Source organism: Macrobrachium nipponense, chromosome 25 (genome assembly GCF_015104395.2).
Source record: "Macrobrachium nipponense isolate FS-2020 chromosome 25, ASM1510439v2, whole genome shotgun sequence".
Classification (NCBI taxonomy): Eukaryota; Metazoa; Arthropoda; class Malacostraca; order Decapoda; family Palaemonidae; genus Macrobrachium; species Macrobrachium nipponense.
The window spans coordinates 35,794,946-35,808,396 of NC_087214.1; the positions used below are offsets into that span (position 1 = coordinate 35,794,946).

The following is a 13,451-nucleotide window of genomic DNA, read 5'->3' on the forward strand; positions in this document are numbered from 1 at the left end:
TGGAGGATGCCTAGTACTAGATGCTGGAGCACTTCCCTAGTACTAGTTTCTGGAACCATAAGTAGAGCTACCTAGTGCTAGTCGCTGGAATTCTAGTACTAGTTGCTGGAAGTTTACCTATTACTAGTCAGTGGAACCAAAAGAGTGGAGGTTCCCTAGTACTAGTCACTGGAACTATAGGAGTTGAGGTTCCCTAGTACTAGTCGCTGGAACTATAAGTTGAGGTTCCCTAGTACTAGTCACTGGAATATTAAGAGAAGAGAGCCCGCCAGGTAGCCAACAAGTACCGGACGTTGCTGAAAACCACACCTGGCTGACCTGGTTAGACCTAAATACTCAGAAGATTCAGAAGTCCTTCAGCCTCCTCCACCCCCCAAAAATGAGCCTCACGCCCTTCGGAGGCGCCTCCAGCGGCAGCGGTTACGAAGCCGCTGAGAACCTGGAGCCTTCTTTGACCTGCGAAGGATCCGACCTGACCCACAACCTGGACCTGGAAGCGCTCTGTAGAGCATACCTCAAGAGTCCCGTCAGGGAGGAAGGATACAGTGGCAGCTCCTCCAGTCCTGAGTTCCTGTTGTTGAAGTCCTACCAACAGGCTCCTGTGGAGGATTGGAACGGAGAGGTATGAATGAAAGTGTCTCTCCCCATCAATTTTGTGAGGATATTCTCGTCAAGTGTGACCAGAAATTGAGACAGGACAGACCCAATGGCTGGGTTTCCCCATTTCGTAATGATAAGCGCCCACGCGCGCCCATTCTCCGCAGGACTGCTACGACTGGGCGGCGGACGTGTGCACCCTCAGCAGAATCGACCCTTCCGAGGTCGATCTCGTAGCCTTCAGGAGCACGACTGGAAGCACCCTGGCACAGATGAAGAAGCAGGACTTCTCTGCTCTTTGTGGGGAACAGGGCGGCTCCATCTTCTACAAGAACTTGCGGTCGCTGGTGAAGAGAAAGGCAGGTAAGGCCACCACAGTCTATAGAATGTCAGTTAAGGCACTATATTTAAAATGGCACGGTCTATAGGTGGAAAAGGCATCTTTATATTTTGTGGCCCTTGGGTGGGTTTGAGGTTAGTCTAAGTGAGTTTGTTTGCTTGTAATGGCTTTATAAAGCAGGCTGCATTTATTTTTTCATAAGTGTATTTTGCTTAAATACCCAATCAGTGCCCCTATGCCCATCTGTAGGGACAGTATTAAGGAATAAATTCCAGGCAAATGAAAATTTAATCTGATTGACCAAATATAGTTCCTGCCAATGTTCACAAAGCCTACAGTCAATTAGGACTCCAGTTGTGACCTGATTTGAACATTAGTAATCAATGTATGACCAGATTTGACCGAGTTGACCCCTGACAAGGTCAGAGCACACTGACACCCCCCCTACCCCCGTGTCTTATTGACCTCGAGTCCTTGAGAAACCCTGAGGACATCCCACACAGCATTCCAGAATCACACGCCTTCAATGACCTTGTCATTCCACACAGGCAAAAAGGACCCGATTATTCAGGCTGCGGGGAGGCAGAAAACGCTGACCCTCTACAGAGGGCGTCGTCATCCTCCTCCTATCCATCAGGGCTATCGCCCTACGCCCTCAGCAGCGACATGTGGTCCCTCTCGACGGAGGAATACGATGACCTGGACCAATACATTATGCGAGGACAGGCTTCGGAGACGTTGCCCGAGGACATCTTCAGCCTGGTGAGGAAGACGGAGCAGATGGCGGCGCATTTGATGAAAGTGAGTTTGTGTGTATGTATATGATATATGTATGTATATATAATATATATATATATATATATATATATTATATATATATATATATATTATAATATATATATATAACAAATTAAATATGCATAAAGGGAAAAAAATCCTCCACATATTCCTCACAAAATCATCTCTCAAGAAAATCCTTTCGATTCCTCAACATAATCCCTCATTCCCCAACATAAACTGCCATTCCTCAACATAATCCTTCATTCCCCAACATAAACTGTCATTCCTCAACATAGTCCTTGACTCCTCGAGAGAGAATCCTTCCTCAACATAGGGAATCCTTGAATCCTCGAGAGAGAAACCTTCCTCAACATAACCTCCGACCCAATACCTTCCTTCATTCTCGAATCCCGCACCATATGAAAGACACAAAACCCATCTCCCTCAGGAGACCACAGACTGGGAGAGGCAGCAGAAGATGGAGGAGAAGAAGGTGAGGCTGGGGCGGTAGAAGGGTCCTCTTCGGGTCTGCATTACGAGGGAGCCTGCCAGGCCGCCAGCCAGAGGATCAAGACGACCTCGAGACGCGGAGGTGAGAGAGAGAGAGAGAGAGAGAGAGAGAGAGAGAGAGAGAGAGAGAGACTCTGACTCTTCAAAGAGCCTCTTCTATAACACCACCTCCGGTTTCCCCTCCCACAGATCGCCACCCCAAAATCTGGGAGTTCCTGATCCGCCTCCTCGTGGATCCCAGGACCAATCCGCAACTAGTCCGCTGGCAGGACGTCTCCAGCGCCACCTTCATGCTAGTCCAGCCCGCCCTCATCGCCCGGCTGTGGGGTGCCAGGTCAAAGAAGCCCAGTCTCTCTGCCAACAACTTCGCCCGCGCCCTAAGGTCAGGCCAGGTCAAGTACGCGCAGTCACTGAGAAACGCTCTCTCTCTCTCTCTCTCTCTCTCTCTATTTCTCTCATGTCAATATGCCTTACAGTCTGAGAGTGCTTTTCTCTCTCTCTCTCTCTCTCTCTCTCTCTCTCTCTTTTTGTCATGTCAATATGTCCTACAGTCTGAGAGAGCCTCTCTCTCTCTCTCTCTCTCTCTCTCTCTCTCTCTCTCTCTCTCTCATGTCAATATGCCTTACAGTCTAAGAGAGCCTCTCTTTCTCTCTCTCTCTCATGTCAGTATGCCTCACAGTCTGAGAGTGCTTCTCTCTCTCTCTCTCTTTGTCATGTCAATATGTCCAACAGTCTTAGAGAGCCTCTCTCTCTCTCTCCTCTCTCTCTCCAAACTAAGTGTAAATGCAGCAGACCCAGATGCAGTGGAAAGTTTAAGAAATTACCTAATAAAAATAGGAGAGCGGTAAAAAAATTAATGGCAAATGCCTTTTAACGTGGATAAGTGTAAAGTGTTACAAATAGGAACAAACAACCCTCATGCCAGCTACATGCTGCTTGGGAATGACATAAGTAGTGTAGAACAAGAAGAGGACCTTGGAGTCATTATTACCAAGGACTTAAAATCCACAAAACAGTGCATAAAAGCAGAAAAGAAGGCACAGAAACTAGTGGGATACATAAAGAGGCAGTTCAAATACAGAAACAAGGAAACTGTGCTGCAGCTCTACACATCAATAGTTAGAGCCCCTCTTGAATATGCAGTACAGTTTTAGTCCCAACCAACAACTAGAAAAGAAACATAAACAGATTAGAAGGAAGTATAAGCAAGAGCCACAAAGTTAATTCCATCCATCAGGCAAATAGGTTACCGAAGACGACTAGAGAGCCTGAACATATATGACTTAGAAACACGACGATTGCGAGGACAACTCATAGAAACATTTAAAATACTGAAAGGCATAACAAAAGCAGACAGTAACCCCTTCACATTAAACGAAAACCAGACAAGAAATAATGGATGGAAACTAGAACTGAAGAGATACAACACATCCCATTGTGGGAACTTCTTTACATACAAGATATGTGACACGTGGGATAAACTGCCACCAGAAGTTGTAAACAGCAACAGTGTGGAAGAGTTAAAAAGAAAGCTAGACAAAATTATTAGGAGGACATTGTGAATGCACAGTAAAACCTGCTCCTACAGATAAGTGAGCACACGATGTCTCCTCGGATGGACTAACAAGTCTTTGAGACATCCTAATCCTTGGAACTCCTTGTAACTCTCTCTCATGTCAATATGCCTTAGTCTGAGAGCCTCTCTCTCTCTCTCTCTCTAATGTCAATATGCCCTACAGTCTGAGAGTCTCTCTCTCTCTCTCTCCCTAATGTCAATATGCCCTACAGTCTGAGAGCCTCTCTCTCTCTTGTCAATAAATCCTACAGTCTGAGGGCCTCTCTCTCTCTCTCTCTCTCTCTCTCTCTCTCTCTCTCTCTCTCTCTCTCTCTCCTGTCAATAAATCCTACAGTCTGTCAATATGCCTTATATTCTGAGAGAGCAATAGTATCCCCATTCTCTCTCTCTCTCTCTCTCTCTCTCTCTCTCTCTCTCTCTCTCTCTCCCAAGGTCAAACAACAACATTCCCTGAATCGCGGAGTCCTCCGAATCACATACCCTAAACTGAAGGACGTTTCCCACCCGCAGGTACCATTACAACACGGGCGCCCTGACTGCTGTATCCGAGAGGCACTACATGTACAGGTGCGGGAAGAAGGCCCTACAGTTCCTGGCCGCCCTCAAGGGCGGCTTGACCGAGACTGAAGGAATTCAGTAGCATGTCCTGCAGGAGTTCAGGAGAAGTTTTTTGCCGGACGGATGGGGATTCGTCACGCAAGTGTATAGGATATAGGATACCTCGCAATGGCTGCAGGAGATATATACAGCTCTATAGGAACCCCCTCAAAGCAGATGTATCCTACAGCTTGTAGGATGCCTCTCAACAGATGAATATGATATCCTATAACTGTCTAGGATACCTCACAACAGATGCATGTGATATCCTACAACTGTACAGGATACCTCTAAACAGATGCAATGACATCCTGGAACTAGAAATTGCTTAAATATTGATGGCTGTGATTTGATGTTGATTCTGTGAATAAAAATAGATTATTTTTTTCGCTCAGTTTTTCTGTCACATTTGACCTTTCCAGCTCCTCCTCTGACGATCACGTGACAATGGACGATTCCTGGACACCTTGGTTCATCCTCCGATTGCTTTCTAGGACGAATAATAATAATACTTCGGTGCGTCCTTCGTCCAAGGACGACTTCGAACACACTGCTTAAATAATCTCTTTAGTCATTTATCATTTTAAGTATAATTTTTGATTTTATGCAATTTATATATATTTATTTTTTGGTTAATTGAAAAAGTACTAAATGTCTCCAAAAAGTCATATCTGCTTCAAAAAAGTAATAGATGCCTGAAAAAAGTATTAACTAACGTTAAAAAAGTAATAATTACCTCGAAAAAAGTAATAACTGCCTCCAAACAGTAATAACTATTTCCAAAAAGTAATAACTGCCTCTAATAATTAACAACTGCCTCCAAAGATGGAATTTCTGATTCAAAAGTATCAACTGCCTCCAAAGATGGAATTTCTGATTCAAAAGTATCAACTGCCTCTAAAAAGTAATAACTGTCTCCAAAACGTATTAAATGCCTCTAAAAAGTTATAACTGCCCTCCAAAAAGCAATTGATGTCTCCAAAATAGTAATAGCCTCCAAAAAATATTAACTCTCAAAATGTATTAAATGCCTCCAAAAAGTGATAACCCTCTAAAAGCTATAAATGCCTCCAAAGTGTAATAAATTCCTCCAAAAATAATATCTGCCTCCAAAAAGCTATAACTAGCTCCAAAAGGAATAACTGCCTCCAATAAATAATAACTATCTCCAAAAAGAATAACTGCCTCCAAAAAGTAACAACTATTTCCAAACAGGAATAACTGCCTCCAAAAATTAATAGCTGTCTCAAAAAGTAATAACTATCTCCAAAAAGGAATATCTGCCTCCAACAAGGAATAACTGCCTCTAAAAAGTAATATCTGCATCTGATAATTAATAACTGCCTCCTAAGATGTAATTTCTGCCTCCAAAAAGTAATAAACCTCTCAAAAAAGAAATAACTGCCTCCAAAAAGTTACAACCCCCTTCCAAAAAGAAATAACTGCCTCCAAAAAGTTACAACCACCCTTTCAGAAACTAATAACAGCTTCAAAAAAATAACTGCCTCCAAAAAGTAATAACCCTCTCCAAAAAGCTATAACTGCCCCCAAAAAGGAATAACTATCTCCAAAAAGAATAACCAACTCCAAAAAGGAATAACTGCCTCCAAAAATTAATAACTATCTTCAAAAAGGAATAACTATCTCCAAATAGTAATAACTGCCTCCAAAAAGGAATAACTGCCACCAACAAGTAATATCTGCCTTCAATAATTAATAACTGCCTCCAAAGATGTAATTTCTGATTCAAAAAAGTATTAACTGCCTCCAAAAAAGAAATAACTGCCTCCTAAAAGTTACAATCCCCCTCCAAAAACTAATTAGCGCTTCAAAAAAATATCTACCTCCAAAAAGTAATAACCCTCTCGAAAAAAGCTATAACTGCCTCCAAAAAGTAATAACTGTCTCCAAAAAGGAATAACTGCCTCCAAAAAGTAATAACTATCTCCAAGAAAAGAAAGTAATATGCTGCAAAATTAAAAGTAATAACTATCTCCAAAAAGAAGTAACTGCCTCCAAAAAGTAATAACTATCTCCAAAAAGAAATAACTGCCTCCAATAAGTATTAATTATCTCCAAAAAGGAATAACTGCCTCCAAAAAGCTATAACTATCTCCAAAGAGGAATAACTGCCTCCAAAAAGTAACAACTATCTCCAAATAGTAATAACTGTCTCCAAAAAGTAATAACTGTCTCCAAAAAGGAATAATTGTCTCCAAAAAGTAATAACGATCTCCAAAAAGTAATAACTGCCTCCAAACAGGAATAACTATCTCCAAAAAGGAATAACTGTCTCCAAAAAGTAATAACTGCCTCTAAAAAGGAATAACTGATCCAAAAAGTAATAAATATCTCCAAAAAGTTAATGCCTGCTCTAAAAACTGAAAAATAACTGATCCAAAAAGTAATAAATATCTCCAAAAAGTTATAACTGCATCCAAAAAGGAATAACTGTCTCCAAAAAGTAATAACTATCTCCAAAAGGAATAACTGCCTCCAAAAAGTACTAACTATCTCCAAAAAGGAATAACTGCCTCCAAAAAGTAATAACTATCTCCAAAAAGGAATAACTGCCTCTAAAAAGTAATAACTATCTCCAAAAAGGAATAACTGCCTCCAAAAAGTAATAACTATCTCCAAAAAGTAATAAGTGCCTCCAAAAAGTAATAACTGCCTCCAATAAGGAATAATTGCCTCCAAAAAATAATAACTATCTCCAAAAAGGAATAATTGCCTCCAAAAAGTAATAACTATCTCCAAAAAGTAATAACTATCTCCAAAAAGGAATAATTGCCTCCAAAAAGTAATAACTATCTCCAAAAAGTAATAACTATCTCCAAAAAGGAATAACTGCCTCCAAAAGTAAATAACTATCTCCAAAAAAGTAATAAACTGCCTCCAAAAAAGTAATAATCTGTCTCTTCAAAATTAGTAAGCTGCCTCCAAAAAGTAATAACTATCTCCAAAAAGTAATAACTGCTTCCAAAAAGTAATAACTGTCTCCAAATTAATAAGTGCCTCCAAAAAGTAATAACTGCCTCCAATAAGGAATAATTGCCTCCAAAAAGTAATAACTATCTCCAAAAAGTAATAACTATCCCCAAAAAGGAATAACTATCCTCAAAAAGGAATAACTGTCTCCAAAAAGTAATAACTGCCTCCAAAAAGAGATAACTCTCTCCAATAAGGAATAACTATCTACAAAAAGTAATAACCGCCACCAAAAAGTAATAACTATCTCCAAAAAGTAATAATTGTCTCCAAAAAGTAATAACTATCTCCAAAAAGGAACAACTGCCTCCTAAAGTAATAACTGTCTCCAAAAAGTAATAACTATCTCCGAAAAGGAATAACTGTCTCCAAAAAGTAATAACTGTCTCCAAAAAAGTAATAACTATCTCCAAAAAGTAATAACTGCCTCAAAAAGAAATAACGGTCTTCAAAAAGGAATAACTACCTCCAAAAAGTAATAACTATCTCCAAAAAGGAATAACTATCTCCAAAAAGGAATAACTGTCTCCAATAAGTAATAACTATTTCCAAAAAGTAATAACTATCTCCAAAAAGTAATAACTATCTCCATAAAGGAATAACTGCCTCCAAAAAGTAATAACTATCTCCAAAAAGTAATAACTATCTCCATAAAGGAATAACTGCCTCCAAAAAGTAATAACTATCTCCATAAAGGAATAACTGCCTCCAAAAAGTAATAACTATATCCAAAAAGGAATAGCTGTCTCCAAAAAGTAATAATTGTTTCCAAAAAGTAATAACTATCTCCAAAAAAAGGAATAACTGTCTCCAAAAAGTAATAATTGTTTCCAAAATGTAATAACTATTTCCAAAAAGTAATAACTATCTCCAAAAAGGAATAACTGTCTCCAAAAAGTAATAACTGCCTCTAAAAAGGAATAACTGCCTCCAAAAAGTAATAAATATCTCCAAAAAGTAATAACTGCCTCCAAAAAGGAATAATTGCCTCCAAAAAGTAATAACTATCTCCAAAAAGTAATGACTATCTCCAAAAAGTAATATCTATCTCCAAAAAGTAATGACTATCTCCAAAAAGTAATAACTATCTCCAAAAAAAGGAATAACTGCCCCCAACGAGCAATTGATGTCTTCAGAAAAGTAATACCTGGTTCCAGAAAGTAATAACTCTCTAAAAAGTAATAACTATCTCCAAAAAGAAATAAAGGTCTCCAAAAAGAATAATAACTGCCTCACAAACACTGATAAGACTTCCCAACCGCCAAAACTTTATAAAAAAAAAAGTAACAACTACTTCCAAAAGCGTAATAACTGCCTCCAAAAAGTAATTATTTAAAAAAATTTTGTGTGTGGTTGTGGGCGCTCTATTGAGGTGGGGATGGGGGAAATACGCTTCGCCCGCCTACGAACTTTATCCACCAGTAGAACAAAGGCGGGAAAACGTCTCTTGACCAAATACGTTCGAGTGGGTTACTTAAAGGAATATCAAAACCGGTCTCCCGTTCGGAGAACATGTCAAAGGTCAAGTTTCTCTCTCTCTCTATCCGTGAGCAAGCAAGCTACATAGAATTGCGCAGCTGCTGATCATCCAGACGACTACATATTCTGTGAAGGATGAAAATAAAAATTAGCAATCACCCAAAATCAGAGTTTTCCACGTTTTCTTCTTCTCTCTCTCTTTCTCTCCCTCTCTCTCCATCTAACAAAGTAAACATAAAAGCTGAACAAATTGAAACACGAGTATTCAAAGTCCGATTAAAACCAGGTATAGGTATAGAACAGCTCAACAGGTGGTTAAAGAGAAACAAACTTACAAATCTCGTTAACAACAAATGAGTCTAGTTTGTATACATGACCTGGCTCACATCCATTAAGTCACCGTGATATTTAATAAAAGCAGATTCAATGATATTTCTACGAGTTATATCATTACAATATAAAACAACTTTTGGCCCCTCCCAATGAATCACTTGGTTGAGATTATTCACGTGTAAAAACAAAGCCTTCGACATTTCTTCCGTTCTCAAACTTAATCATCTATGTTGTTTAATTCTGGTGTCCAGTCCCTTCCCAGAGTGTCCGTTATAAAAATAATCGTATTATGATATATATATATATATATATATATAATATATATACGTTATATATATATATTATATCTTATATATATATAATATATTAAGTATATATATATATATATAATATATATATATTTATATATAATTTATAAATAATTTATCTATATATATATATATATATATATATGATATTATATTATATATATTATATAATTATATATATATATATATATATGATATATATATACTATGATATAATATATATATATATATATATATATGCATGTATATATATATATATATATATATATATATATATATATATATATATATATATTACCAAGCAAAACTGTGCATTACTAAGAATGCCTTTTCATACATTTACAGCAGACATTCTCCATTCATTGATTCATTTTCATACAGTTTCATGTATTTGGATACTGTTCATATATTTGTTCAGTTTCCTACATTTTCATGTATAATTATTTATTCATTCTCATACATTTCCATCATTTTTCATACATTTTCATGAATTTTCATATACATATTTATTCATTTTCATCTATTCTATATATTCATTTTCATAACTTTTCATAATTTGTCATACATTCTGATTTAATTTCGTACCTATGAAATCTTATACATTCTCATAATTTTTTTTTTTTTTCGTATATACTTATACATTGTACTCATTCCCAAAGATGGCTTCTCTCTCTCTCTCTCTGCTTAGGTCATCACAGGTACGCAGGACTGAGCCCACACAAAGAGAGAGAGAGAGAAAAAAAAGAGAAAGCAGAAAAAGAGAGAGAGAGAGAGACCTTACAGACCTTACTCTTTTTCGTGTTGCCCCAGGTCGCTCAGAAAGAGAGAGAGAGAGAGAGAGAGAGAGAGAAGTAGAGAGAGAGAGGGGAGAGAGATAAAGTGATAGACAGAAGTAGAAAAAGAGAAGTAGAGAGAGAAAAAGTGATAGAGAGAAAAACTGGATAAGATAGAACGTAGTAGAGAAGTAGAGAGAAAGAGAGAGAAAAGAAAGAGAGAGAGAGAGGGAGATAGAAAGAGGACGAGAAAGTAGAAAATGAGAGAGAGACAGACAGGCAGAAGTAGAAAAAGAGAAGTATAGAGAGAGAGAGACAGTAACAGTTGGTGCTATCACCAGCCCCAGTCACTTTGTTTACATATTGCTAATAAGCTTCAACTTCTTCTTCTTCTTGATGGTATTTCCGAGACGGCTGCTGCTAAGGAAAAAATTCGTGCACAAAACGATCTGCTCGCCTCTATCAGGCAGATGATGACTGGGCTGCTTGCGTCAGAATCCCGAGGGCTTATGGGTGTGTGGTGGAGGGCATGGGGGTATGTGGTGTGGGTGTGTTAGGTAGGGGGGAAGGTATAGGGACGGGTAATACTATGTTGCTCAACGTTACGTTTGCTGGCGGGATTCGCTGCCTGAGCGCTGCATAGCTCTCTCTCTCTCTCCCTCTCTCTCTGTCTTTCTGTCTCTGTCTGTCTGTCTGTCTGTCTCTCTCTCTCTCAGTACCCCTCCAAGCGACACCACTGAACGACAACCATCCCAATTACGTTCTGACTATTCTAGGAGTGGTGCTAACCGCGACGCCGCCATCTTGGAGAGAAGAGTTAGACGCACCACGGATGATAAATAACAACGAATCTCTCTCTCTCTGTCTGGACTTACTGATAGTTTGACTGATCTGGCGACGCCATCGGATATTTTACAATCCCGAAAATTTTATTTTATTTTATTTATTTATTTATTTGTTTACGCAGAATGGAAACTGGGGTTTGTTAGGTCTAAGTGTCTCAATCAAATGGTCGCTGTGGACAACTGATTTTGTTCATACTTTCTAGCTTATGCCCTAAACTCCCAGCCCAGCTGTTCATTCCAACCTAACCCCCCCTGCCCCCTCCCCCCACAAAACACTTCCGGTGAAAGGCACCTCAGAGAGAGAGAGAGAGAAAGAGAGAGAGAGAGAGAGAGAGAGAGAGAGAGAGAGAGAGAGAGAGAGAGAGAGAGAGAGAATTACAAAGAAAAGGATTAGAATGTCTCAAAGAAATGTTAGCCCATCCTTTAAAGGAGATATCGCGTGCTCACTTATCTCCAGGAGCAGGTTTTCCCGTTAATTCAGTGTTCTTCTAATGACTTTGTCCAGCTTTCTTTTCAACTCTTCCACACTGTTGCTATTTACAACTTCCTGGTTGCAGTTTGGTGTCATCTGCAAATTTGGCTATCCTGCTAGTTAAGCCCACATCAATGTCATTAATGTAAATAAAATACAAGAGAGGGCCAAGGACATCTGCCCATTCTGATTCTTCACCATTTATTACGACTTTGTTTTCAAATAAGTTAGCCAGTCTTCGATCCAGTCATCTGTTTTTCCTACAATTCCTAAAGCTCTAACTATTGTCTTTAGTTTCTTGTGTGGAACTTTGTCAAAGGACTTTTGGGAATCTAAGTAGAGCATATCTATTAATAGCTCTACTACAGTCGTAAATACCAAGCATGTTATGGAAAAACTCCAAGAGGTTTGACAGGCAGGATCCGTTTTGTCTGAAGCCGTGTTGGCTGTTTAATATTAAGTTGTTTCTATCCATGTGATCCACAGTTTGATCTGCAATTAGCAATTATGGACTGAAAATCTTGCAAACGACCGACGTTAGGCAGATTGGTTTATAATTTCCCGACTTTAATTTCTCTCGGATGAATCCCATCCGGGCCGGGAGATTTGAACTTGTTGAGTTTGTCTATTTTGTGTTTAATGTCTTCTTCTGTAAATATTATTTTGTCCAACGGTTCTGCCCCTTCATATTCAATAGCAGGTTCCGGTATTGCAGTAGTGTCTTCAATTGTGAATACACTCGTAAAAAACTTATTCAATAACTCTGCTTTTTCCAAGTCTGAGTTCACCAGGTTGCCCTATTGTCCCTTAGGGGACCTATGCTATTTTTCATTGGTTTCCTACTATTAACAAGCGCAAAGAATTCTTTTGAGTTTTCTTTACAAACTGATGCTACTCTCTCATCCTCATTTGTCTTTGCTTTTCTTACTAATTTGTCCACCAATCTACAGTTTTCTTTATGCCTGCTTGCTTCTACTGGTGTTGGGTGTGGGTTCATTGATTTGTGCTACCTGTCTCTTTCTCTTATCTTATTTTTAATTTCCCTGTTGAACCACTTAAGCTGAGGGTTGCCAGTTATTAGTATTCGCCTTAATGGTATATATATCAGGAGCATTTTTCTGTGTATTCCTCATGAAAAGCTTCCCAGTGCTTATTTATGCCTGTGTTCTCGTCGTACTCTAGATTTTTAACTCCTTTAGCTTTTTTAGGTTATGCCGACGGTCGTCTAATCTCATCAATATCTTCACTTTTGTATGTTGAACGTTAATTTGAAATGAGATCATTCTATGGTCGCTATTGCCTAGATTTGCACCTACTGAAAGGTCAGACACTAGATAGATTATCTACCGTTGATAGGACGGTGTCTAGTATGTTATTTCCTCTGGTAGGTTTGTCAACCCACTGGTGGAGGAATTCATTTTTTTACAAAATCTAAAAGTCTCTTTCCTTCTGCGTTTGATGCGGAGGTCATCGTGTCCCAGTGTACTGCTGCGTTGAAATCTCCCATTATTATGCAGAGTTTGCTTTTTACCTCTTGTCCTAGTAGTGCATACAGCTCCTCATCGGACATTTGTTATTGGTGGGGAGGTCTTAACACTTATAGTATTAGAGTTATCTTCTTCCCTAGGTTGTTTGCATTGATGCCAATCACTGCTTGCCTGGTTGCAATCTTACACACTATTGGACTGAGGTGGTCCCTGACATAATAACATAACACCTCCACCTTTTTTTTATTGAGTATTTTTTCTGAACAATTCATATCCAGAGAGAGAGAGAGAGAGAGAGAGAGAGAGAGAGAGAGAGAGAGAGAGAGTTTACTACCTATACATACAATTCTCGGCTATCTGCTC

At 38.9% G+C, this 13,451-nt stretch overlaps 1 protein-coding gene across 1 annotated transcript; it reads left to right on the forward strand.

Annotated features, from left to right (window-relative positions):
• Positions 1–379: 379 nt before the first annotated feature.
• Positions 380–4,443, forward strand: LOC135199036 (uncharacterized). Its single transcript, XM_064226951.1, has 6 exons — positions 380–622; positions 765–960; positions 1,359–1,738; positions 2,144–2,309; positions 2,417–2,609; positions 4,314–4,443. Exons 1-6 carry the CDS (start codon positions 380–382, stop codon positions 4,441–4,443), a joined length of 1,308 nt encoding a protein of 435 aa, XP_064083021.1.
• Positions 4,444–13,451: the final 9,008 nt, after the last annotated feature.

What these genes read in the sequence shown, in the direction of transcription:
- LOC135199036 (XM_064226951.1), top strand. Translation starts at nt 380, where the DNA reads ATGAGCCTCACGCCCTTCGGAGGCGCCTCCAGCGGCAGCGGTTACGAA. An exon ending in TGGAGGATTGGAACGGAGAG is followed by an intron (nt 623 to 764) that starts GTATGAATGAAA and finishes CATTCTCCGCAG; the next exon opens with GACTGCTACGACTGGGCGGC. An exon ending in GCTGGTGAAGAGAAAGGCAG is followed by an intron (nt 961 to 1,358) that starts GTAAGGCCACCA and finishes ACCCCTGACAAG; the next exon opens with GTCAGAGCACACTGACACCC.